At 42.5% G+C, this 27,706-nt stretch overlaps 1 protein-coding gene across 1 annotated transcript; it reads left to right on the forward strand.

Annotated features, from left to right (window-relative positions):
• The first annotated feature begins 1,115 nt into the window (after positions 1-1,115).
• Positions 1,116-27,706, forward strand: LOC121892351 (methyl-CpG-binding domain protein 5-like). The gene is made up of 10 exons (XM_042405358.1): positions 1,116-1,191; positions 7,673-8,299; positions 10,704-10,806; positions 12,755-12,926; positions 13,657-16,059; positions 21,378-21,595; positions 21,683-22,816; positions 23,376-23,449; positions 24,645-24,720; positions 24,828-27,706. The coding sequence occupies exons 2-10, from the start codon at positions 8,187-8,189 to the stop codon at positions 24,888-24,890; spliced, it is 4,356 nt and encodes a 1,451-aa protein (XP_042261292.1). The 5' UTR covers positions 1,116-1,191; positions 7,673-8,186; the 3' UTR covers positions 24,891-27,706.

Raw genomic sequence — 27,706 nt, forward strand, 5'->3', positions numbered from 1 at the left:
GTGGATATCTGACACATTTACAGTCTTTTCAGCATCAAATTCCCTCTTTGTGTTTCCTTGGACAGTGTTTCCCTGTTGAGCTGTGGTGGAAGTATAGTAACAAAAAGAGGAACTTTGGCACTAAAAACACTGATTTGACTCATTTGGACGGTGAAGCTTCATATTAGCTTCAGATAAAGTTTTAAATACATTTTTGCACAGATGGGGGACTGTGGATTTTGTCGGTATGAACATGAGGAATGATTACAGCAAGAAAAACATGTTTCAGAGTTCATTTAGGCTCCTGACTGTTGTTTTAAGACAGATTTGAAAAACTGTGAACCCCCTTCACTCTAAAATATGTTTTTCTTCTTGTTGGATGTTTGAGCTTCACTGTGTAGAATGATGTATGTGCAGACTTTGACACTACAAGGCTGTTTTTACATTAATTTGCTGAAACTGAAAAGTTTCTCTGTGCTCACTGAAAATCCAGTTTTAAGGGGGGGCCTACAAGCACGATTTGTGACATCACAACTAGTTTGGAGCTAATCCTGGTTCAATATTGAACTTACACAGGTGTGATGTGGAAACTTGAAGCCTCCAGTGTGCATACACTGAGAATGGACTTTACAATGAAGTAGGAGACATTTTGTGTCCAGCAGCTAAACTTCTGAAATGAAAAAACATTTGCATATTTATAGATTCTGGATTTTTTTTAACAAGGGAGAAGAAAGAGATGCCAGTTTAAGGATTTTAACAAGATAATTTAACTTTTTTGTGGAAAAACCATATTAGACACAAATTATTATTCAAAGTAGAGTATTTTATATACATTTTAAAACATGCCTGGAGGTGATCTTTACGTCTAGTAAGTGAAATAAAAGAGACATTTAACTATCCTTCATTCTGGGACACTTGAAGCTCCTGTAGGGGCCCCTGTGGACCACCAGAATCCAGTTTGAGACCCATTATTACAGGCTGTGTCTTTGCATGTGTCACCCCCGCCATGAAACCAGTTGTGTCCTTGTTCTGTTGATAATTTTGGTCTCAACTTTTGCCTTTGCAGGGCTCATGTATATCTGAGCTCTGGGGGGAAACTGTGCATCACCTCTCCCATCTGCTGGCTGCCTCTGCCGCGCATGCCCAGTGCGGCTCTCCATCATTTCCAATATCCCAGTGTAGGAGAAGCAGCAGAGGCAGAGAGCTAAATGGGTAGGCTGCTTATTCTTATTTTTCTTATGCTCAGAAACGTACCGTTGCTTGCACAGTTCACTGTTTCAGCACCGGTACGCATTCGCTGGGATGCCCGGGTAAGAACGGAGTGTTTACGGCTTGGTTTGACGCAGACAGAAACGTTAGTCTCTCTCTTCTTCTCTCTCTCTGCAAACGCAACGGCTGTTAGCTCGCATGCTAAGCTAACCCGTGCTAACTCGGCCTCCTTTGGCCTCCTTTGGCTTTGAAACCCTGACGCGGGCCTAGCTGCTTTTTACTTCGACAATTTGAAGTCGGAATCTCGGCTGCGGGTCCTCAACGTGCACGACCCCGGTTACGGTTCGCCAATTAAATGCTTAAACGTTATTAGCTTAGCCGAGCTCGCCCTCTAATTCATTTTCGTTACAACGAGCTAGCTGGCTAGCTGACGCTTGGCATGCTAACCCCCAGCTAGTTCTGAAGCTGTGTCCAATGCATCAAAAAGCAGCCAGACAAGACTGATTTTGCTTGTTGACACGGTCACTTGTTAACGCGGAGGCCTCCAGGTGATGAGTTTTAGCCGCACATCTCGCCCTGTGATGAACTAAACAACCTTAAACGCCAGACATCCAAGACATTTGTCGTTAAAACGTTAATAAAGCAACACTTGGCACAGTTTGATAGGCAGCCCTGGCTAATGTTCACCAAGCTAATTGGCTATCATCTAACGTGTAGGTTGTTTTGGGGATGTCATGCTCTCCAGTTTGCAGGAGAAAAGTCTTGTCATGTAGCCAACGAGACGGCCAGCTTGTGTAGCTGTCAACTTTGAAGTCTGGTGCAGGACAATATGGCTAATTTACTCCTAAAGCTAACCTTAGCCAAGTTAACGTGTCTCCAGTTAGATTTAAAACGCTAGATTGAGACTTAAAGGCTTTAATGTAGCCTGCTAGTAGTGTAGTCCACTGAGGTGTTGCACAGTTTGTGTCATATTTATCATGCCTTGATTTACGCTCCACACACTGTGCATGCTTTGTGCAGATAACTTGCATTGCTGCTCTCCCCTGTCTTGTTTTATTTGACAATATATATGACAGACCCTGTTCACTTATAGCACTAAATGTACTTGAGGAGATATGTTCACAGGCGCTGAGCTCTAAATACAGGCGTAAAATACACCTAAAATGGATTTGGGTCTTTTTTCAGAGGTTGTCATGGACATTTGCAACTGTAAACGGTTTCTCACCTTACCTACCTGACTTTATAATGTGCATATAACATTATAAACCTCCCAAACGCTGTCTGTCTTCAAGGTGACGGACCAAATAGCGCAAATGTAAGCAAAATCTGATCATAAATAGTCCCTTGAATGCATTCAAGATCACTTCTGATACTTGTAACCTGTCTATTTCAGCTGGGTATAAACAGTATCTTTGTCAATGTATACTTGGTTTTAATAGAGCCTAAGATAGAGCTAAGAGTGTGACCTTAAATCACATTGAGGCAGGTTAAGTTGTGCCTGCTTCGAGGCACATCTAGGGTCAGCAAATGAGAATGTGTAACATTGATTTCACAGGTCTGAAAACGGCCATCCCCTGGCTTTCATCGCTTCTAATTGGCTTTATTTGTTTGGCACGGAAGAAACACAGTAAAGAGTTATGGTGTCCCGTTGGATGCGGGGTTAGAAAATTTACTACAATCTAAATGTTGGTAAACTTGTGTTCTGCTACAGGCATCATTTTGAACGTCTTGTTCTGATCTAAATCTAGAGCGGGTGAAGTTTGCCAGCTGCTGTGACCAGTAGATAAAAAGTTTGTTTTCTTGTTCTGGTCAAGATTCAAGTCAATTAAAAGTGTTTATTGGTTGGATAGACCTTTTATTACAGCAAAGTAAATCTGAACATTAAGCTCCAGTGATCCTCTAATAAATAAAGAGCTGTTACGACGCAATAATTTTACTGTAAATAGCAAAACATACTGAATATCACATTACCAGCACTTTTTAATGATACTAAGACGTGAGATAAAGAAATCCGCATCTTCACCATGTAATGAAATGCAGACGAGCTACTTGGTCTGATCACATTCTTTGAAATTTGGACATTAAGAGAGAATGTTTTCATTTACATAAACTGCCATCTTTAATGGACTGCAAATTCAGTTACCCATGAACCTTTGGCTGTGGTTCCACTTGTCATTTTGATGTGACTTCTTATCTAAAATATTTATTTCCCTTCTTTCTACATTGCTGTACGTCTCCAGCGGCTGTATTTACATCTGTTTCTGCATAGACTTTTTTTTCCCACAAGTCCTCTTCTTGATCTGCTTGTATGAAGTTTGCAGCTGGATTGAGTCCAAAACTGTGAAGAATTCCCATTTTGTGTGCCAACCCCCCCCTCCCCAACGGTGGTGCGTCTCTTCCTTAATTTTATATTTTAATGTTGGGGGGGAAGAGAAAAATCAAATAGATCAGATTTACTTTCTTATGTGCGACAGATTGTATGAGCCTCACACTATTTCTGCAGTCTTGTCTCAAATGGCAGACATCAGTGACTCTGCAGTGACGTTGTCAGGCTCCACATTACTCTCCTTGTCGTTTATTAAGGGCATCCCGCCCCAACATCATTTGTGATGACAAAACAGTAGCAACAACAACAGCACACGCTGAGGACGAAGGGAAACTGTTTGTTACGGGATTCATATTTAGTATAACCTCTCTTTTTTTATTCCTGAGCCTATGTGTCATGAATAAAATCCTTTATGTGATTAAGAAAAGTTGACAAGTGGACCCGTTGCCTTTAGGAGTCACAGGTATCCTCAGGGTTTGGCGTCAACATGCTACAGATGGACTGAAATGGTGTTCCAGTGCTGCAAAATAATTCATTTTATTTCACCATTTTCTTTCTTCTAGCAGTGATTACGGAGCTGTTTGAAAATATTGTATCTCCTCTAATCATTGCTATGCCTTCTTGGCACATTACCGAACTCATACATGGTCCACGGCTTCTTCTTGTGATAATGATGTGCACCCAGCAGCCTTGAAAAATATCCTTCTATCTGTCTTTTTTTATGATTCACTCTGACATAATGCCATCTAGGTTTGCGTTTTGTAGTAATTTAATCCTGCTCTGCTGTTACGTTCGCTTTTGTTGCATTAAAGCGTCAAAAAATACAAATGTTTTCAATCTTCAAACAAAAAAAGCTGTGAGTAAATATCCCAATATTCACTCAGATCAAGGTCTAATCTTGATTAAAAACTAACTAACCTAAGCTGAGCCACAGCCAGTGACGATCACTCAACGCATCCTGCAGCTACTTCACAGTAAATCCTCTTCCCTGCAGGGCGTTTACTGTGAAGCGGCTGCAGAAAGTGTTAGGAGTGTATTAACAACATGGCAAACATGGTCAGCTACTTTCACTCTGTACCTGTGCTTTGTCTCCATGATTGAGGTTTTATTTTTACTTTACTTTTTTACCTCAGGTGATACAGTTGTACAAAGCACTCTGGCGATCCACCATAGATTTAGAAAACACTATCATAGCTGCAAGCTGCAAAGCAACCACACAGGATGAATAATCCACTTTAGGATCGGGTTTTGATGTACCCACAATGCCCTGAGTTTGAGCACCTTTCTGCTCTTCTCTGCCTTTTCTCCCTCTCTGTCTGTCGCTCTCTTGTTGCTGTGTGCAATAAATGCGAAAAAGGCCAAAAACGTAATCTTAAAAAAAGATCATCCAGCAATAAAAGGTTACAGATTAGTAGGTGCCGTGTGTAATTTGGATATGGTAGTTGTTGAGAGTCAGGAAATGGTGGAGAGAAATGAGCAGTAAAATGGTAAAAGTTGAGATTTAAATTTGTGCTTTCACATTAGCAGCGTAGCAGATTCAGGGAGTGTTTTTTTTTTTTTTTGTTTTTGTTTTTTTTGCCAACCTTTTTGACAAAGGTTGACATGAAAACGTTTGGCGAAGGCACCTCTGTAAGCTTTAATCAAAATGTCTTTGGTTTGAATCTGGTCCAGACTTTGGCTGCACATTACTTCCCTCTCTCCAAACCGTTTCTGTGTCTCTCTGCTATATCATAACAATGAAAAGACAAAATATCGAATAAAAACCTTTAAAATAAGGGTGAAACCTTTGTCACAGCCCGAGACATCCTCAAACAACAGTGCTGCAGTTGTTGGGGAAAATAATTAGTTTTTTCCTCCAACGTGAGCACAATAATAGAAATTATGTTTTTCTCTGTTACCTCTGCATTTTCCAAACAGGGAGTTACAAATGAGATTTTAACGATGTGGTGGTTTCTCTGATAGGATGCTACGCACCTCTCCTGACACGATGAGGTGCGACTGTTGCTGCTGCGTATTTCCAGATAAACAGCATACGTCTAACTGCTGCCTCTTTTTTTTTTTTTTTTTTTTACTGTGCCACGGTTAGCACAACCCTCCTTACCTCTCTTCCTCTGTGGTGGTGTCGCTGGGTTTGGTCTCAGCAGCTCACAGGGCAGTTATGAGTCAGCAGCACCAGCGGCTGAGAGGAGGCTTTGCATGGAGCTCCGTCACTCACAGACTGAACTGTGCCTGATTTACCACCTTTGATGGGCCTGTACCTGTGATTGAAATTCATTTTCTGAGAGAGGAGGAAAAACTGCCAATATTGCTGCATAAAAATTAAATGGCATTTTTTTGTTGTTGTCTTGCCATAGTGTCATAATTTGATGAGAAAATATTTCTGTATGACAGTTAAATGTATAATAAGTTGTATTCGAAACCTACAATATCTGAATATTAACATAAGAAGCATTTTAGTAAAAATATGCAGTTATCCTGAGATGATCTTCAAGATTGTCATTTGGGCCACTTAAGACATTTCTTCATTGATCAATGCTGGCTATATAAATATACAGACTGTATAAAATATGTATTAAAAAGCTCGGTTAAAACGGCGGTAGCCATTCCCACAAACCACCAAATAAACCAAAGCAAACAGATTGAGTTGCTAAAACCCTCGCCAGAAGTATGTCTTATGCTGTATTATGTAGGAAAATAATAATACATTTCAGATTACTTTTGCCAATAAAATATAATATCGGAAAACTTGGATCATAAGCAAGAAAAACTCGATTCAATTTAATGAGCTGAGTCCGATGTTTGATGGTTTTAACATGCTATTGTATTTGTAAGACAACTTGTGATGTACACCACAACAAAAATATCCTTGTGACTATTGTGATAATGATTTAAACCATTTTGCCCAACACATATGAAGTGGAAATAACCAGTAGGCTACTATAATTGGATGTAGGCTACAAACAGGGTTAGCTACAGTTCACATTTAAACCGGTACTGGTACCCAACGGTACCATTTGTCTCTACTTAACTTTCTCTGTGATAACAACTTAATTTCAGTTGTAAAAAATAAGTCTAAACTTCTCAATTTCAAGATATTTATTTAGAACGTTTTGTTATGTAAGGTAAAATAAATAATAAATTAATAATAAACAAGGGAAATGAAGTTGTTTAGGCTGCCTGTTGGAGATGTGCTGTTTACTGGAAATGCACTTAAAGCTTGTCGTCTGCAGCTCTTCATCAAACGTCATCATCACTGTGGTTGTTTCTGCTTGTGGTGTTCTCCTCTCCACTATTTCTACTCACTGAACAAATAGCTCCAAATATCTCCAAATCTTGTTGTGTCGACTTGTTTTTTCATTGAAGAATAGCACTGCTAACGAAGCTCCGCCAACTCAACGATAAACACATTTCATTTCCAATAAGTTCCTTAAAATACAAGCTTTCTGTTAGTCAGTGAAAAGCTTTTAATACGAAGCAGCAGGAAATGTTTTCATCAGCAGTAACTTAACACGACTCCGATACAGCTGAAAGCAATCAGGAAACAGTAAAATAACGCTGATATCTGAAAGTAGAAGCAAGAACACAGGAGAGAAATTTTGCATGTGTTGGTAAACTAGGAGGACTTTTTTGAAAGGCTCATAAGGAATCTCACCAATATTTATTTGAATTCACATCACAACCCGCCCCCAAGATATCGAAATTTGGCACTGATTGATCTAACATGAATAAGTATTCAGTAGTACCGACGTAATTTGGTTGGTATCCTTAAAGTACAGAGTTCGGTACCCAACCCTAGCTACAGACAAGTAAATAAATGTAATTGTGTAAAAGTCAGTGTGTGTGGTGGCTGGCAAGAGACTGACCAGTATCAAGGCTGTAAATAACCAAGATGTCCTGTGGTTGCCAGATTATGTTTTTGTGACTATTTTTTACCATTCAAAACAGCTTCTCCAACAAGAATTTAGCATAGCGTTTTGCACTCATAACAGAGAATAAATAAATGGTGATAAATGAAAACATTGGTTTCAGATATTTAAGAGGCTTTTATACAACTTATTTCTCCATTTCCCAGAGCAGATCAAATTACTGACAAAGAAAATGGATTGCACTGACCACTAATTCATTGTTGCGCGTTTCTCTTCTCTTCTACCCACACAGGAACCATGGGAATACCACTACCCAACTGCGTTTGGGAACCAATATGTTGAACACACTCTACTAGTCCAGCTGAGGGGCGGTATTCTGGGCGGCAAAAGACAAATTAATAATAAAGGACTCTTGTGAAAGCACAGCGCACGCCGACTCCAGATCCTCACCTTTTCAGCCAGCATCTTCGAGTCGGATGGCTCTGAATGACAAGATGCAGTAATGGAAGTCCACGTGCCATTCAGCACTGTAGCCATGAAGCAGCTAAAAGGGTAGGGTCTCCCGTGAGCTCGCCTCACCCTACCCGACCACCCACCCACCCACCCACCCACCTACCATCCCATCAGCTCCATCTGAGAGCAGAGTCCCATTGAAGGATAATCCTGCAGCCCTACCCATCTCCTAAACCCTCCCACCTTCACCTCCACCACGGCATTGGAAGACGAACATGACGTGCATTGCGAAGACACTGGTTGATGTCTGATATATATACCTCTGAGGTGTCGAGCGTAAAACCAGTGGAGCAATGAATGGCGGAAAGGACTGTGAGGCAGGAGATGAGAGGCAGGCCGTCCCTGTCCAGGTCCCCATTGGCTGGCAGCGCAAGGCGGAGCAAGGCGGAGGGGTCGTATACATAAGGTAGGAAGAATTAATCAAAGAATTAATCAAACGGGTTCGAGAGCAAGCAGGTCCGCTACACGAGGTTAGCAGATTGAGTACACAGGAATATATATGGGGAAATAAATCAAAAAACAATCTGTTTGCTTTATGGATGAATTTGATTATTTTCTTCATTCATTGATTAGTTGTTTGGTCCACAAATTTTCAGAAAATAGTGAAATTGTGGGGTTTTGTTTGTCCAACCAACATACAAAGATATTAAACTATTAAACTAACTTCAACTAATTGACTAATCATTTCAGTTCTAATTTTTTTTTTTTTAAAATGGTGCAACTGAAGCAGAGTTTTGACCTAGAAAAATTGGCTTTTTGACAAAGTAATTGGCAATACTGTATCTGAATATGATCGTGCCAAAGAAGCAAACTGAACTGAAAAATAAGATATGTATTTTTGACATTTACTTAATGACTTTCCATCATTTTGATGTCTTCAAATTGCTCATTGTGTCCAACAGCAATCCAAAATCCAATAAAATTAAAAAATATCTTTTTACAGTGATATAAAATCGAGGAACGACAATAATCTCACATCTGAGAAACTGGAACCAGAGATAGTTTTACAACTTAACCTTGATAAATGATTTGAATGAATGATCAATTTAGCTTATTTATCAACTAATTGTATCATCATCACTAGTTTATAATGTGGCAAAAGGTTGTGTTTACTGTCCTCACCATGATAGAGTTTCTCTAACTGATGGGCTGTGCAGGAGATGAACAGAAACATGATGTTGCTCACAGTGTGGAGTCATGGGTATTTCCTTAACTACTCTGGTGAAGCTGTAGTTTACTTGGCATCTACCAGTATTATCTTAACCGTATTGTACTTTTAGAGTCTGTTGTTGACATGACAATATGTGGTCCCTTGATACAAGTAAACTGCAGCCCACATGTTTGCCTGGACGCGAAAATAACACATTGTGGTTTTTCTGTTGACTCCTTTAAGAAACCATTCATTTACGAAACCCAGTCCTCTGAAAGAGTTATGACTTTGACTAATGAGTTGGATCCTTTACCAGTCATCGTGTCATGTAGACTGGAAGTTGGTGTCCTTCCCGGCACATGAACATCAACATGTGTATTTACCAGCCACAATGAACTAAAGCAGTTGGCTGGTGTCAAGTTTATTTTGGGTATTGGAAAGAATCCTGTCTACTTCTGTGACCGTGGCCTGATACTGTCACTGCACACTTGTATTTGCTCATGTTCTTTTAAATCGAATGTGTGCGTTTGCTTCAGGGATGTGCGACTGTAGATACTCCACGTTTTATATTTTCACAGCAGCAGTGACTGATGATTCAGTCACTGGTTGTTTTGTCGAATCATGGGTGTATATGTTTGATAAGGACAACCAATGGTTGATACTGTTCTTTATTCATTGGTGGCAACTTTAAAACGTTTCACCAGAGGTATTTTTCAGGTTTTTGCCAACCCTTCTCGAACACAAAGCCCCCTCTCATTTCTCATAGGTTAAAACAGCTTTGCTGCAGCTGTGACCTCCCGATCACATTCCTAATGTTTACCTTAGTCCTTCAAGATAGCTGGTATTAATAGCTTTATAGTTAAGTTAAATAAAGAACCGCCAAATTTATCACTTATATGGAAACATTACATGAGAATGTTAATGTTTTATATCTTAATGTTTGGTATATTTACTCACCTGCCAAAATGAACGAAAGGAAGAAAGACTGGACTAATTATGTAATTTTCCAGCTGTAGCGAGATATATCCAAGCAATATTCATTCAAGAAATATTCATTAGTGCTGGGGTTTGAGTGATTTATTGATTTTCAGATAAACTTGACAACTTTTGGCTTTTTATTCAAAAAGATACTGTCTAGTCACTGTCCACTGCCAATATGTTACAGGCTCATCTTTCCTCATAGGCACTGATAATGTTTTCAGTTTTCTTTTAATTCAGATGGATGGTGATTTAAGTAATTCCACTGTGAGGTAGGACTATGAAGGTGGAGGATTTTACTGTTTGATTTCATGGTTGCAAGCCTGTAAAACCTGCCTCAAGGAGCTGCTAACCCACCTAAAAAAAAAAATAATTTGTACGTCTGTCAGTGGAGCATTTCGGAGTGCCTTGGTTTCTTTTCCTCTTCTGAGTCTTTTCCATTCTGTCAGGAATAAAATAGTGGTGGGAGCATTAAACCTTTATAATATTTCCGCAAAAAAATATTCAGTTTAATGCAAAAATATTACTGTGTTCAGGAGCTTCAGTCCAGAAATATTGAATGGTATTCAAAAACCTATTTTGGAAATTCAAATAAGTGCTGCAATACATAATGTCACAAAAGGAGTATTTTGTTAGGAAACATCACCAGCTTTAGCTCACATTTGTGTTTTTCTGTGTGCAGTCCCAGTGGCTCGGTGCTGTCCAGCTTGGAGCAGGTGAAGACCTACCTGCTGACAGATGGAACCTGCAAATGCGGCCTGGAGTGCCCACTCATCCTCCACAAGGTAATTTTTTTTTTGTCCTGATTCATTTAAACACAGGAGCTGGGTGCAGATTTTAAAGCTGCCTCTTAACTGTGCTCCATAAAACACCCTAATTAGAGATTATGGTGGAAGTCTCTATCCGCAAATTACACTAAAATGCTGCTATTCAAAAATTACAGCTGAACAAGGGCCCCTATCCAGACTAAAAACAGTTGATCAAACCTAAATGTGCATTAGCTGGTATTTCTGTTCTCAAAATGATGATCGCTGTTCATTGTAAGGTGATTGAGAAGAAAAATGAAACCGTGTGAGCTATAAGTCATTTCAAGCGTGCCGCAGCAGACGACACCAGGCGTGATTTTGGTTTAGTTTGAGGGATCATGTGTTTGATCCCATCCCCGCTGTTAGAAGACACTGGTTGAAATGCAGTGTAATATTAAAAAGCCACATTTGTAAGGAGAAGAATTTGCTAAAGACGTGATATTCTTGGTTTCACTACAGTCAAATTTCACAGACTTTGCTTGAGATCCACATCAAGTCATACGTGACATTTCACAAGCCTCATATCATTTTACGGATTATTGGTTTGTTTATATAATTAATGCTATTTAACTGCTTGTTTCATCAGGTAATAGCTTGTAACAACTGATTGGTGTTTGGAGCAGATTTGATGATGTTGGTTATCAGGGAAGGTTTAACTTCTTATACATTTGCACTTCCTGCAAGTCACTGAGAATGAGTCTCACCAGATACATGATATTAATGTAGAGCAGACAGTCAGCTCTTGATGTGTCTTGGCTTCAAAATAGGACTCCTTACATGCGTGACATATTTGACTGCAGCTACAGAGGAAGGAAAGGGATAGAGGGAGGAATGAGGAGGAAGTGGTGTCACACTAGTCAAACAAAGGTGAAAACGACTTCTGACAGGCTGTATTTAAAATGATCTTTTGAGTATCAAAAAGTCACCCCTGTCAGCTTTAAAGGTAGCTGTAAAAAGTTTGTACTTTTGTCCTTCATGGAGCCTGGTGGCTGCAGTCAGCTTTAATTCATGTCGTATTACAATGGATTCCATTAGTGACCGTTGTCACGGTGTAAAAAAGTATAAAAATGTCCATAGAAAGTTCTCAAACCTCTCCTGCAGCATAATCCACCTCGCCACACTCGTTCCGTATGCTTGAAATGTATGAAATAAATTCAGGATGACCACTTCTGCCGATCTCTCTTTGAAGGACCAAACTGCAAATGTCGGGGTGTTGTGAGGCATCCGCTGCATCACATTACATAGGGTAATCCAACCGATTATCCATCTTGATGCTAAATTTGTCCCCAACACACCATGTCTGTCAGATCAGGCCATTAACAGGCTGATATTGTCTCATCTGGGAAAACTTTGACTTATCTGCTCTAATATTTATATTATAATGCAGCAGATGTAAACTCCAAAAACCCCCCAAAAGATTAGAAACTCGCCTGCCTGCTCTGAGACGTGCGTATAAAATTCTTAACTGTCATAAGACGTGGGATATTACTCCAAGCTGCTCAGGAGTGCCTCTGTCTATCTGTTTATCTGTGAGTTAGTTTATACACATTACAGTCTGCACTGTTTCCGGCACAGAGCCCCAAGAGACAAGAGTAAAGAAAATACAGTGTGCCCTTGTACACCTGGCTGTAATTTACATAATGTTTAAGTGTGGGCTGCCGCACATTCACATAGCACCATGAAGTGGCTCGGCAACCTTTTTAACTGCATGACGCCACCTCTGTTCTGGACCCACAGCATCTGTAAAATCTCCACAGTTTAATCCATCTTCTATATCTTTTCTAAAATGGTCACCTGAAATACAGATCTCTCTGATTTTACACATACAATTGACACTGCAGCTGTGAATTTATTGCTGTCATTATAAGTTGATAACAACGTTTTTCAGTTTATATACAAGTCACAAATCGCCTGTCTTCTTCCTCAGGTGTTCAACTTCGACCCAGGGGCAGCTGTCAAGCAGAGGACAGCGGAGGATGTGAAAGCAGATGAAGATGTCACCAAACTCTGCATTCACAAGAGGAAGCTTCTGGCTGTGGCCACGCTGCACAGGAGCATGGAGACGCATCCACCACTCACGTTGACAAGTCCAGGGGGAGGTACGAGTACATGTGGATCCGCTAGCTCTAAAATCTATGTTTCAGTTTGATGGCAGCTGGCAGACACATAAAGTTTCATAGATAATTAGATGCAAGTTGGTTGCTGGTGCTCCTATTTGCAGTAACATTTTATGTGTTTCTGCTGAGCGTAGAAATAGCAGCAGCCAGTCAATTATTGGTAAAATTTGACTGGTAATTTAGCCCACATTACCAGTTTGGTTGATCTCTTGAATGTTAATTATATTATATTCGAATCAACTACATACAGAGTTATTGTAGATTTGGGTGTTCATGCTTATTTTCAAAAATTCTAAAACATATCTGATTGCTTTTAGGCTTAATGTTTTTTTTTTTCCTCTCAATAGCTGATGTGCTCAGAATAATGTTCTAGAGATCAAGCAGTGGTTCGCTAGCCACTGTTCCCTGTACATCATCATTTTTTAATCCTGATCCTGGGGCACCGCTGCCCTGCATGTTATAGATGTTTCCTGAACCAACACACCTGATTCGAATGAATAGGTCACTGTCAGGCTTCTGCAGAGCTTGATGACGAGCTGATCATTTGAATCAGGTGTGTTGAAAGAGGAAAACATCTAAAACATGCAGGGCAGGGGTGCCCCAGGACCAGGATTGAAAAACATTGCTGTAGATAAAAATGACTTTAATGCCTCATATTTTGTCCAAGGTGTTGCTATTGATTTAACTTGAATGTATTTTGTTTGCCCTCAAGGTACGTCGTCTGTGGTCGCAGCGCATTCCACAACTCAACGGGCAATAAGGACTAAACCCCACGATGGCCTGCCCAATGCTGTTGGCCCAGACTGCAAGAATCCTTTCAAGATGATGATGGCAGCTGGACAGCAACAGCAGCGGCTGTATCCACCGCAGGAGATGGTTGGAGCACAGCAGTCAGAGCTCTATTCTGGGTACACCAGGCCTCAGAGGCTGGGCAGTGGGGAGCCAGGCCCCAAATCCCCTTACCGGGCGGGGTATGGTAGCATGCTGAGCCCACCTCCCTCCAGTGCTAAGCTGTATGGAGATGGCTCACAGTCTCCCAGTGCAGACACTCTGGGCAGCCCCGAGGGCTTTCCAAGGACCAATCCTTGTGGGTTTCCAGGAGCCGGCAGTCCCGGCTCAGCCTCCATCCATGGGAACTCTAGGACGCCTCTTTCCCCACCCAACGTGATGCTCCATGGCTCCCCTGCGGGCCAGCCATCCTGCGCCATGACAGGAAGGACTAGCACGCCCCTCTCCCCCACGGCCACTGCCAAAAGCCCTGTCATGAACATGAACATGCCACGGGGGAACTTCCCCCCTGGTATGGATATGCCCCGTGCCCCGTTCCACCATAAAACACAGCCCCCTGTGCATCCTGTACCTCCCCCTCCATCCATACAACCATCCTGTGCCCTGCAGAAAAGGCAACTGATGTCTGAAAAAGACCCCTTAGGCATCCTGGACCCCATCCCCAGCAAGCCTGTCAGCCAGTCCCCGGCCAGCGCCCCAAACCCCTCCAACTTCCAGCCTAACATCCACTCTCAGGTACCAGTGATGAATGTAAACATACCCCCTCCCGCCATTGTTCCCTTGCCAAGCAACTTACCTTTACCCACAGTGAAGCCTGGGCCTGTGGGGCATGGCGGCCATATTCAAAGGACTCAACAGGGTGGTCCGGCTTCCTCCATGTCCCCTTCCCCTGTCACCTCCCCTGTCCACATGGTTGGACCCGCCCATGGGAGGATGGAGACCTCCCCCCATCGCTCACGCTCATCCTCCACCTCTTCTGACCATGGGAACTTCGCAATGCCCTCAGGGCACCAGGCCCCATGTGGCACCATGAAGGTCCCCCCTCGTTCCCCCAGGTCGGCTATGGGCTCTCCCAGGCCAGCCATGCCCTCCAGCCCCTCCACCAACAAAACTGACCCACTCCACCAGTACAAAGACTCCCAGCTGCTGTCCGGGATGGGAAACTCAATTGGCACCCAGCAGCACAGCAACCCCATGTACTCACCCACCTCTTCCTCCTCGTCATCATCCTCTCTGGCCACCCCCAGCGCTTCCCAGAAGGGCCACCCAGGACTCCTGGGGATGCCCCTCAACCAGATCCTCAACCAACAGAATGCTGCTTCCTTCCCCGCCAGCAGTCTCCTGTCAGCGGCAGCCAAAGCACAGCTAGCAAATCAAAATAAACTCAGCGCTGCTGGCAACAGCACTGCTGGCATGGCTGGTGGTGGTGTTGGTATGGCAGGCATGGGGGCAGGTGGTGGAGGTAATGGAGGGGGCGGTGGGCACCCTGGCTCTATGAGCGGCTCTCGAGGCATGGAGGGGCACAGCACTTTAAACCCCATGCTCCCGCCAAACTCCACCATGCTGCTTAACACTCCTGAAGGCCAGAGTGGTCGTGCGGCGCTGAGAGACAAGCTGATGGCCCAGCAGAGGGACCCGCTGCGCAAACGCAAGCAGTCATCAGGCAGTGCATCAGTAAACCATGACAACAGTAACAACATGGTCTACAACATGCTTAACAAACCAGGCATGGGAGGACCCCACATGCCAGGTCCCAGTGCCACTGAACAGCTGCGAAAAGTGGGCCGACTTGGAACCCTTCCCCCAAACACCTCCATGGCCCAGCTCCTCCAGTCCATGAGCTGCCAGAGCTCGCACAACATGGCTGGGAGCAGCCATCGTCCTGGCCTCAGTCCTGGCGCAGGGCCTGGTCCTCAAGGAGCTGCACAGCTGCACTACAGTGACACCACATCCATGGTCCCTGGAGGCCCTCAGCAGAACCTCCTCACCCAGCAGAGGCTGCGGGGCCCCAGTGACGCCATGCACTGCCAGAACTTGGACACCTCTGGGGGCCACCTGGGCTCTCGTCCAGGCCAGTTCCCCGACATGATGGCCCAGATGCAGGCCACGGCCATGAGTAACTGTGGGCCCATGGGGCCTGGCGGTGGACTGGTCGGCCCTGATGGCATGCCGCTGGGACGCCCCAACACTAATCCCCCACCGCTGTCCCATTCCGGCCCTCACCCCTCACAGCAGAACCTCCTTCATAGTATAGGGCGGACTAACATGGTAGTGATGCCACATGGAGGTGGAGATGGAAGCTGTACGCAGACCATCTCTGACACAGGTGAGACATCTAAGCACTCTAGTACATCAGCTGCTGTCAAATAAAGGTCAGATAATCTCTTAAATCATGAAAATCAATCATTCATAACATTAATCAGGATGTATTGGATCTCACTTTTGAGCAAAATGACCGCAACCATCATTTTATAATGTTGTTCATGTCAGAGTTACATATGTGTGCACCAAATGTCCAAATGTGCTGTTGAGTTTATTTGATTTGGTGAAACTGAGATGCAACATTTTCTAATTTTTCTCCTAAATCTGACTTTTCTCTGTTCGGTTTGCTTGTACGAGTGTTCCAAGTCGGATCAAACAAACTATTAACTGCCTGAACTTGTCATAAATCGCTTGTTTCAGCCTGAGGACAGATTGATAACCTGTTCATCGCCCCCTGAAATTGCCATATAAGGCTCCATGTTCTGCTCCGTTTGTGGATGAGTTTCATTCACAAGAAGTTCCCAAAGAGTAGAAACACTGTGCAACCTCAAGTCCTGCTTTCAGAAATCAGAATACAAACACATAAATTTAGGAGTGACAGTAGGAGACATGAAACAGTTAGAAAAATATGAATCAAGCTAACATATCATCAGAGCAGCTCTGCACTGTGACTGAAATAAAGAGGGGATGCTTTGACCTGAAGTTAAATGCTAAAAAAAACTATCTTTCTAAAACGAAGCGCTCCGTGATGGGAGGCGGTCGGGGGTTGTGACATTAGAGGAGCGAATATTATAGTCTACAGGTGATGTTAAACTGTTAAACTGTCAGCTGCAACAAAAGATGATACGGGTCAGAGACCTGCAGAGAGACACTGAGGCAGCTGTCGGAGCAACTACTGAAATGTAGGAGTAGCTGAGCCAAAATATGGCCATAAAAATCATAAAATCTAAAAAAAATATTTCAGTAAATTGGCAGCCATGGTAATGAAATATGATAACTACCATAAATTCTGCATTAAGTTTGTCTTACATTTATTTTTTTTTGTTTTATTTCAGTATCATTTTTAAGGTCAAAATTCAAATTAGGACATTATAATTGTAAGTCAAACAAATGTTTCTCTCCAGTGAAGAAAGGCAGAGATGATCTATTCATGACACGTACGACAGGTCTGGACTCGTAAATTGCGTTCGTTCCTAAGAGAAAATTCTGTTTTTAAATGTTTTTAAATCACTCGTACGTGCATTTTAAGAATGAATGTTTGTCCTTCTTGCATGAGGCCCACTGTCTCTTCTAGACAGGACATATTTCTTGGATTTTATTTTTGCTGGGTAAAATAATTCCAGTTATTTTTATAATGTGAGCATGACAGTGATTACAGTCATTATTTTGACTAGTGTTGCACCACTGTCCCACAATTATTGATTGTTGAAATTGCAAGAGAGGAAATAAGATGCTAAAAGCTCCTCAGATCATTAATAATCATATTCATGAACAAAAAAAAAAAAAGAAAAATGGTCAGGGTCATTATTGCTGCTCTGTGTTACATCTACCCATGTGGTAGATTTAAACTCTCAGCAGCCTCTGGAATAATTCCACTAGCCCCATTTTCAAAAATAATAGTAATTTTGTGGTTTTGGTGACATTGGAAAGTGTCTGTCAGACAACAGAGTCTAAACTGACCACTCTCTGGCTGGAGGACGGCGTTGATGTGTTTTACAGTTAATGAGTATATCCCCCCTCCCTTCCTTGTGATAAGCTAGTGGTTGGATGAAGATGTGGTTTCTATGGTTATGAGTGAACTAAAACCAAAGGATTTAGGTGATAGGCCCCGAGCCTAGACAGTCGGGCTCCTCCAGTATCTCTGAGCTAATGAGCAGGCCCCTCATCTTTGGAAGCGCAGCTAATTGTCAGTCAGCCAGTGTTTCTCTTTGTTTTATTTGTATGCTAGCATCAGTCAATGGTGTAAGAAGATGGAAATGGGATCTGCATCACGCTTTAAGGGAAGCAGCCCAGATAGGGCGCTCTAAAGAGCTTCTCCCAGCTAGCTGGTCGCTATAGTAACGATGGACCCTGAATAGAGACCAGAGTGAAGCCTTTGATGAGGGTTTAGGCCTGTGTGTGTGTGTGTGTGTTTGAATGACTGTGTGTGCATGTCTCTGACTACTTGTGTATTACAGTGTGTGTGTGTGCTTCTGTTTATTTGTGTGCTTATGAATAACTTTGTGTGTGACTGTACTTTTTTTTGTGTGTGTGTGTGCGCACATTCATGTTAACATTTGTTTTGACAGCGATGAAAAGACCTAGATCTTATGTTGTTTTTGTTTTTTTTTTCCCCTTTCCTGCCTGCTGTGGGACCGGACTATGAGCTTATGTATTCATTGTGCATCTGTGTGTCCTCGTATGGTTTATAATGGAGATAGTATCGCCATGGTCTGCTGCAGGCCACCTGTCCTTATCGCCAGGAGCCCCGTTATTCTGTGTTTCTCCCAGGTCAAGTCATTGAAATTCAGGTGGTCCTGTGTAGGTCTGGAGGTAGAGCAAGACGTTTGTCGCCGTTGGGGTCGAGATGGGAGGAGAGAAATATGTTGCAAATTGCAGTTTTGACATTTGAAATTTAGATATCTTCATAGCAACTCCAGAAATAAACTTGTAGTTTTTCCTTTTTGTTTTCAAAGCTGATAAAGCAGCAGATTTGAGCAGCAACTGCCTACTTTTTATTCAAGCTGTACTTGGACTCACTTTGAATTTTTTATAAGTTAAAGTTTTATAAGTTAAAAGGCCAAGCAAAGGTTAATATGGCTGAATCTGTTTGTAAACATAACCACGGCAAAGTTTTATTTTGCATTAATTGAACCGACATGCAGGCACATCTGACTCAGCACCATATGGAGTTAAACACTGAGGTAGAAGAGCAGCAACCTGTTGCCTCCTCCTGTTGCTTGTTATGGTTGTTTATATTATGTAAGATTATAAAGCTCCCTTGTACTTTCTGTTTTCTGTGTTTTTTCTACCACTTGGCAATGGAAAATTATATTTAAGCCATGGACTTCATCACTGTTAACTCCCAGTGTTGGCCTGCTTGGTGTGTAGACAGCCGTGTGTCTCCACTGATAAACACGGAGTCGTCAGCTGCTTCTTTTCATCTGACACTGTATTAAGGCTTATCCCTATTCTCCACAGATCCCACTCTCCTCCACATGAGATCAATCATTTAGTCGATGGCTAGAAAATGTATTGATTCTTATGTGGATAATCAGTTAATTGTTTTAGTTACTTATCAGGTTCAATCATGTTTTTTTCCACTAAAATTCGTTGAACATCGACAATTAAGGCTCTTAATTTTCTAAAACCTGCTTAGTTCACAATGGTTTGCGATCTTTCACTACTTTATTCTCTTTTATTGGTGCTTTGCTACCATGTTAACATCCATTACTGCTACTATCTGCCTCTGTAATCAGCAGAAATGTATTATGTCAACCTTGTGCTTATGCATGTACATCCTTGTGTTGTTTACAGAACAGGACAATGTAAATGATAAGGGGACTCATCAAAATGTAATCCTGCAACGCCACTAGAGGGCCAAAGCAAATTTTCATATGTTTTTTTACTAAATAAGAAACCAGCAAGAGTCTCAAAGATGACCACCACAGCTCCTCTGATAGGTTGTTCCTCTGTAGGGACCCTGGTAGCAAAAGCACATAAGCACTCGGAGGCTCTTGAGATAAAAGAATATTTTGTCACCGAATGGCAGATGTTATTCCTCTGAGTAGCTCTGTAGATTTTCCCTACTTGAAGCTAATTTGGATGACATGTTAGGCATCTTAAGAGCAATGAAAGCTCTTTGAAAGTGGCCTAGTCAGTGGCTTCTTAGCATTAGCCTCCAACCATCTGTTTCTAGACAGCTAGTGAGCTTTGAACACCCCCCCCTCCACTATTGCCATCAACAAATACCCCAAAGTTCATTTTAACACCCCCACCCCGCCAACCCCCCTCAAATCACACCACCCGACCCTCGTAACCCCCCTCATCCGCCCACCCGACTCCCCCAACAAGCTTCCTGGCAGCGGACAGCACCACCAATCATCACTCGGTTCCCATGGCAACCTCCCCCGGCAACAGCCGTCACTATATCATAGCAGGAGCGGAGGATGTGGGGAGGAAGGGGGAGGGGGTTGGCCGAGTCGTGGCTCTCAGCGTTAGAGAGGAGAGACAGAGAGAGAGAGAGAGAGAGAGAGGGGAAGAAAGAAAAGAGGAGAAAAAAAAAATGGAGAACACACACAGCTGCCCTTCAGCTACGTAGCATCGCACCAGCTGCTCCAGTCACCACCCGTCCACACACACACACACACACTAAACACAGCGTTAGGCCTCGGAGATTTTGTATTTGCTTCGGCTTTGTCTGCATAACATTGCTGCTGGGCTTTCTCTTGATTCATTGATACATCTGTGGCCTTGATATATTTTGTTCATGTTCTGTCCTTGTACGCTTTGCTAACAAGTCTGTTTGTACCGTGTGTCCGCAGCATGTCCGTCTGTTAGTTTTGGGTGCAACAGATTGTTAATGAGCAACTTTTTTTTTTTTTTAATAATTGTAAAAGTCTCTTCGGAGGAACATTTGCTTTTCATTTTCATGTGGCTTCAGTAAATTGGAAAAGGTATAAATTACAGTCAGCTGCTCTACAGAGGATTTGCTTAAACTACCAGTACAGGAAAAAAATACAATAGCACCAGCTAATTAGTTAGTGAAATATTACGCTCTAATTGCATAATATTCACACTCATGAATGTTCACCATTTCAAAAACTTGCATGCCAATTGTTTACCAACATTTTCCTTGCATTCATTACATTTTGGGCCCCGACTCAAGCAGATTAGCTTCTACCCAAAAATATTTTTCTTGTTTTTATTCATAGTTTATCCCTTTTAAAAAGCCTGAATGGAAATGCAGCTGGAAGTGCAGATTTATTGCAGAAGTCTGCTTGAATTGTGCGTTCACATGTCCTTTTTAATAAGACATACAGTATTCATAGTAAAAATGATTGTGTATAACACGGCACAAGATATGCAATATTGATTAAATATGTATCTGGCACATTGAATAGCAAATGTAACCTGCATAATTTGACACACTGTTTTTCACCAGCTACTTGCTCCAAATATCGACGGTCCTGGTCCAAAACTAGAAGTCCATTAAATTATTGATATATGATATGAATGGAAGTTTAACTAGGAGAATCTGACAGCTTCGAGTCCCTATATTTAGACAGGTGAGAACAGTTGAAACAGCCTAGTCATTCCTCTCTGTTGGCCCAGATTAGAGGTAAATGGATGTTTGCATAGTTTACCCACTGTTTGACTCTTTTTGTCCCTTTCATTCTGCAGGAAACCCCTCATCCCTTGGCTGCAATATGGGCAGCCTGCAGCCTCACGTCAATACCGGCGGAGGTCAGATGTACCAGCAGCAGGTCCATCCGGGCATGCAGCAGGGTGTGGCCTCCCACCCAGCCTACCAGGGCCAGCAGCACTTCTCCGACAACCCACCTTACACAGACAGCAACGCTAACGCCGGCTCCATGGCTTGTCTCTACCAGACATACCAGGTGGGATGATGAGTTACATTTTGAGCTTTGTAGCAGTTCATTTTTAAAAAATATATTAAATTTGTGACTCTGGTGTTGTGTCTACAGCAGGGGATGTTGCCACACCACCAGTTTGGGGAGGGGCAGCAGCCCCAGGGTGAGGGGCTACGAGCAGGTACGCCCGGCTCTGATAGGGGCCCCGGCAGAGGCCCCGAGTCGGTGGACGCCATCTACAGAGCCGTGGTGGACGCCGCCAGCAAGGGCATGCACGTTACCATAACCACCACAGTGAGCGGGACCACACAGGCGAGCCCGGTGCCTGCTCTCAGCGCCATGAGTGCCTTCACTGCCTCGATAGGGGAGCCCGTCAACCTCCCCCAAGCGGTTAGCGCAGTCCTGCACGGGCACCAGGAAGGGGAGGCGTTACCACAGCAAGCCAGGCCGAGGCAGGTGAGGCTGGGACGAGGTCAGAAGAACATGGATCCAGGGAAGAGCACTCCAGACGGCCCCGAGGCCAACGACTACTTCCGTTCTCCTGGCCGTGGGACTCCAAGGGGGCAGTGGGACGGGGAGACGCAGCACGGGGGAGGCTTCGACACTCACAGCAACAACAGCGCCTGGGGTGGCGAGGAGTTTCTTGAATGCTCAACCCAGGTGAGGAGTAGTCCCTGCATGGAGCGACCCGCCAGCTTGGCTCCCGCCCCACCCTGCCCTGCTGAGGGGTCCAACGACCATGGCCTGGCTATGGCGCATGGAAAGGCCTTTCTCGACGATGGCTATCGCTTCAACAACTGCAGCCGGACACCTGCCAACTACAAGGAGCGTCTGGAGCAGACGGTGGAACGCTGCGCCCATATCAACGGCGCCACCCCGCACTTCAACACCCGGGGATACGGAGAAGTCCTTGGCCCCCCACGGCAAGAGCTAACGGGGGATGACCAGTCGCCCAGCTCCTCCACTAGCCTGGAGGGACCTCTGGCCACAGCCAAAGACTACAGCCACTACAACGGCCACTTCAATGGTATGGCACCCAGCCCCTCGGACACAAAGAGCCTGAGCAGCGAGGAGGACCTGCGGCAGCCGGACTCTCCCTCCTCAGAGCTGCTTCACTACAGGTCTAGGACCTTCAACATGGGAGAGCTGGTCTGGGGCCAGCTGAAGGGCTTCCCACCCTGGCCTGCCAAGTTGGCTGGGGACGAACAAGTGCACAGCGCTGCTATGCAGCTGCGGGAGCAGGCCAAGGTGAGCAACCACTCTGTGACCACCTGTCATTGTTTTACCAGCCAACTTGTATTTTCAGACTAAATAAGACTGCAGAGTGACAGCGGACTTCAGTGACTGGTAGACTTAACAAACTTAACAGAGAGAAATGTTCCCTATAAAACCGTATTAAAAGTTTTGTAGAGCCTTGGATTACAGCAAATTATTTTCCAGTGTAAGACGGTTGCTTGCCAGAATGTCAAGATGATAGAATAAGTTGTATTTGAATGTAACCAAGTCGTTCCCAGATGGAAATTTATTGCAACACTGAAAAGTCAGATGGAAAAAAGCTTTTTTTCTGTCCACCGGCCATAGTGGCAGATGGATTCCAAAATGCTCCAAACACTTCCACTATCTTACCTGCCAAATCTGAATTTCTGAATAGAAGAAGTCCCATTAATGATGATTGCCAAAATAACTGGTTGACAAGCTCATAAACCAACTTCAGCATAATTTTTTTGTGGTTGGTTGGTGGGAAATTCTCAATGTGTTGCTGAACAGTCCTTAATATACTCAGATGTTTTCTCTCGTGTCCATCCAGGTAGAGCCAGAGAAACTAAAAACACTAACTCATGACTTTGAGGCACTTGACCGAGCCGCCAAAAGAGGCCTGAAGTAAGTGAAACTGTCCACTGAGATTTTTCTGAACACCACAGTAGACAGTCTATTGTTTGAACATGATGAAAGTTACAGATTGCAACATGAAACAGAATGACGTGTTAAATTGTTTCTGTTTGACTCATATTATTGATTTTATTGACAAAGCTCCAGCCCTCTTAGTCACTGTCAGGCTTTCTAGTTTAGCATTGCGCAAATGCAGTTTACAGTGATAACAATGGCAGATGCACCACTCGAAATACTCGGTTGTTTTTGAAAGAAAGGGTCCTTGATTTCAGACAGAGGTTGAAAAAATAGGTCTCTCATTTTTAGTCAGTAATCAACAACAAATTTTTTCAGCTGCAGCCTGCTAGATAATTATGATAAAACAGTTCCTGAGTTGGTTCAAACTGACTTTTAATGTTTCTGACTGGCTTAAATGAGAGTCAGAATCCTGTTATAGGGTCTTAAATATGCATTTGTTTGTTATATACATCTATCTTAGTGCCATGTCATGTTGCTAAAACTGATGGGTCCTAATGATCCATGTAGATGACATGGAAATAAAGAAGTACTGTTAGTAGTATTAGTATTAGTGTACAGTATTAAAAGAAAACTTCCATAACAAGTTCAGATATTGTGTTACTATACATAAAATGTTACTTGAACAAGCAATATAAAGGTTCATTTAATGCTTTATTTGTATTTCCAAACAATATATTTTACTTTTTCATAAGAGAAGGATTTGAGGACAAACCAATAAGTCATCTCTGGTAAAATTCCCCAAATCCAATATGGAGCAGGACAGATTTTTGTATGATCACCTGTAACCCCACGATAAACTGTATTTAGCTACAAATATATTAGCTCTTGGTCACTATTGTAGGTAGTAAACTGGTTAGCCAAGCATTCAGGTTATGTTAAAGCAGATAAACACACTTTTTAGTCTGTTCCTTACACTTTTACTCTCGTATTTTTGGTTTTGGAAAGGTGAAAAATGACACAACACTCCAAACTTACAAGAACCTGATGCACAAAGCTTGTGCACGTAGCTATGTGTGATGTGTCCAGGATAGCATCGACACCTCGCGGTGGACGACGGTGTCCTGAAACATTGTGTTTTGATCTGCAGCAACCAAATGACACTCGAATCGCTGCTCGGTTGCCATCGGCTTAAATGTCAATGATGTAAAATGTAAATGTTGTCCAACAGACCGGGGAAACTGAATAATCACTTGGAAGCTGCTATCCACGAGGCCATGAGTGAGCTGGATAAGATGTCGGGCACAGTGAGTATTTACACCTCTGTCGTTTTACCTCCTCGTCAAGTATTTTTAAGCTACCTACCTTCCCATCCGTCGCTATCACGTTTCTCTCTCTCTGTTTCTGCCATCAGATCCCGTCGAGAGATCGTCAGATGAAGCTCCCCAAGCCTAAGAGGAGGAAGATATCCAGATAACATTGAATGTGTCGGCCCAAGAACGTCCTCAAAGCCTTCGGAGACTTCGTCCGTTCAGCCTTTGATGCGATCTGAGCTCTCTAACAGGTGCTACACATGGACTTTCAGTGGTACATCGTTGTTCCATGATATCAACTTGACTTAATGACTGACCACAGAAGGTGCTGGAAATTCCAATCACCAATACAGTTTTAACTGTAGAAGAAAAAAAAAAAAGAAAAAATAGAGAAAAACATCAATGGTTGCAATTTGTCTACAGTTCACTGAATTAACTATTTTTTTCTAGTATAAGATAGTAAAACAAACAAAAAAAAGCTATGAGCATTACCTTACATATTTAAGAAAAATAGACAGTCCAAATATTTCTGATACATTTTCAATATGTATATAGATAATCCTGAAATTTCATGCTATTAAGAATTGTATGTAAATATTGTACAATGTCATGTACAAGCGTACCTAATGCACATTTTATCTTTTATTGTACAAAAACAAAGCAGAAGAAGTGTACCAATGTCTTGGTTTCTATTCAGAAATGCGGTTGCATACGACCGCATGCATAGGATAAATAAGAATACAGCCTAAAGCTTTTATATGATGAACTGTAAGACGTGCTGTTTGTTTTGTTTTGTTTTTTTTTTGGTTTTTTTGTTTGTTTGGTTTTTTTTGTAAGGGAACAGCAGTGGAACAGGCATGAGTTATATGAGTTCTCCATTACGATAGTCACTTCACACCAGTTAAGTGTTCATTTGTATTGGAAAAAAAAAAGATTTAAAAAACAAAAAACAGAATGAACTTTACCAGCAGAAAGTGTTCAATGTTCAACTGAGTAAGGTGGGAAATGACCACCGGCCGGACGAGTGTTGGTAAATCTTCATCAGCTCCACCGGTCGCTCCGACAGGAGAATCATGAGATTTGGAGATCTGGTTTTGTGCTCAGTAGTCTGGTGGGCTGGTGAGTTGTCGGGTTTACCAGCATCGTAACTGGCGGATGAAAGAAAGTTGGTTACCTGCCGTTTTTAGACGGAAAAATCCACCTTTAAACAGCATCTTTTAGGGATGTTTCTTTGCATTTCAGGAGTTCCAGAGTGACGTTCACAACCCCCAACAAAGCCGTTTCTACTGTCACACATCTTATGGCTGCAGGCTGCTACACCAGCTGAACCTGATATGATCTTATGTTCAACTGTAAAGTCTTAAAGTCTTACTGGGAAACCACATAGGAAGCAAGACGCAAGCGGCGCATAAGTGCGTTCTGTCCGTTAAATCCTCACCGACTCCGACATGCGTCTCTGTTGACGGAAGCAGCCGTCTGTCAGCTGCAGCTCCTCAGGAGCAGACAAACTGCCTTCACCCGGCTGAGTGACAGCAGAAATTTACTGAACCAAAATAGTTTTCATGTTTCGGCTCCACAGGAGGAAATCAAGTGTTTGTTTTTATTGATTCATTGATTTTTATTTCCCCGCCTACCGTAGCTATTGAGGGGAATCTGCCTGTAGTGAAACAGACAGACTGGGAGCCTTGATCAATCAATGTAGATACGATTAATAAGTACAAAACACACATACAGCAGGATATTTGTGTGATTTTAAAACAGCTGTCTGTGCAGATTACGCCTCATTAAAAGCGAAAAATTGACTCGGAGGGTAATGTTAATGTTAATTGGCCGTTAAGCTACAAGTAAACTAAGTCAACCTAAACAAAACAGTAGCAAAGAATCATGTTTCATCAGTGCAGCAGTATTTATGTTTTAGTTAAATTACCTACATTAGACGTTTTCATAAAACATGGAGGAAAGAATGTTTGCAGTTATGTGTGAACTACCCAACATATGATACAACCTGTTTGTCCATTACATCGTTAATAATGTAACGACCATTTATTACTAAGGTAGAGACACATAAATATGGTCATAAACAATAAGATTCAACACCTGAACAGTTACAAGCTACATGCATCTCAAATGAAAGCAGCATAAAATCACTCATGCCGTCGTCTTATCTGATGATTACAGAAAAATACCAAACATTCGTCTTAGTGTCATCATAAATGGAAATATCAAAGAAAAATGTCTTGTTTTCCTGTTTCACTAAGTTAAAACAGTAGTTGGGGTTTCGACTCCTCCAACACATACAGACTAAAGCCACATGTGATCTCACACAGAGCTGCTGCAACGGCCTGCAGCTCATCGTCCTGCTGTTCAGGGTGTAGAAACTGGTCCGAGGCCTCACTCCTGGAAAAACTTCACACCAAAACTTGTTTTGTTTTTTTTTGTTTTTTTGCGTAAATGTTTGATTGTTAACATTTGGCCAGTTATCCAAGGGAAGAAAAAATAAACAAATTAGTGAAATGCAACACACGTTACCACTTAAGATTGTTTTTAGGTGGATTTTTCCTTCCAACTACAACCAAGAGTCACAGGCTGCATTGATGAATTCTGTCATTTGGTTGTTGTGATTATGTTCTCGTGCTCGTTTGTACAGTGATTCTTTTTTTTTTTTTTTTTTTACCATGACTGTAGTCGTATTTGCCACAACTATAGCTTTAGGTAGAGTAACCAACGTCAGAGGCAGAGTCTAGATTATCATGAGGAACACTAACTAGATTTTTCAAGAGCGGTGAAGCATTTCTCGCATTTTAGGGGCCTTGTGTTTTTTGTTTTTTTTTTTGTTTTTGCTTATTGATGTAAATTATTTATGTACAGTACTCCATATTTATTTTAAGCTTTACAAATATGCTAGATGGCAATAATACTACCAAGAGTTGAGAACTCAAGCCTTATATGTGTATATGTATGTTTCTTTTTTTTTTTTTTT

Source organism: Thunnus maccoyii, chromosome 24 (assembly GCF_910596095.1).
Source record: "Thunnus maccoyii chromosome 24, fThuMac1.1, whole genome shotgun sequence".
NCBI classification, from domain to species: domain Eukaryota; kingdom Metazoa; phylum Chordata; class Actinopteri; order Scombriformes; family Scombridae; genus Thunnus; species Thunnus maccoyii.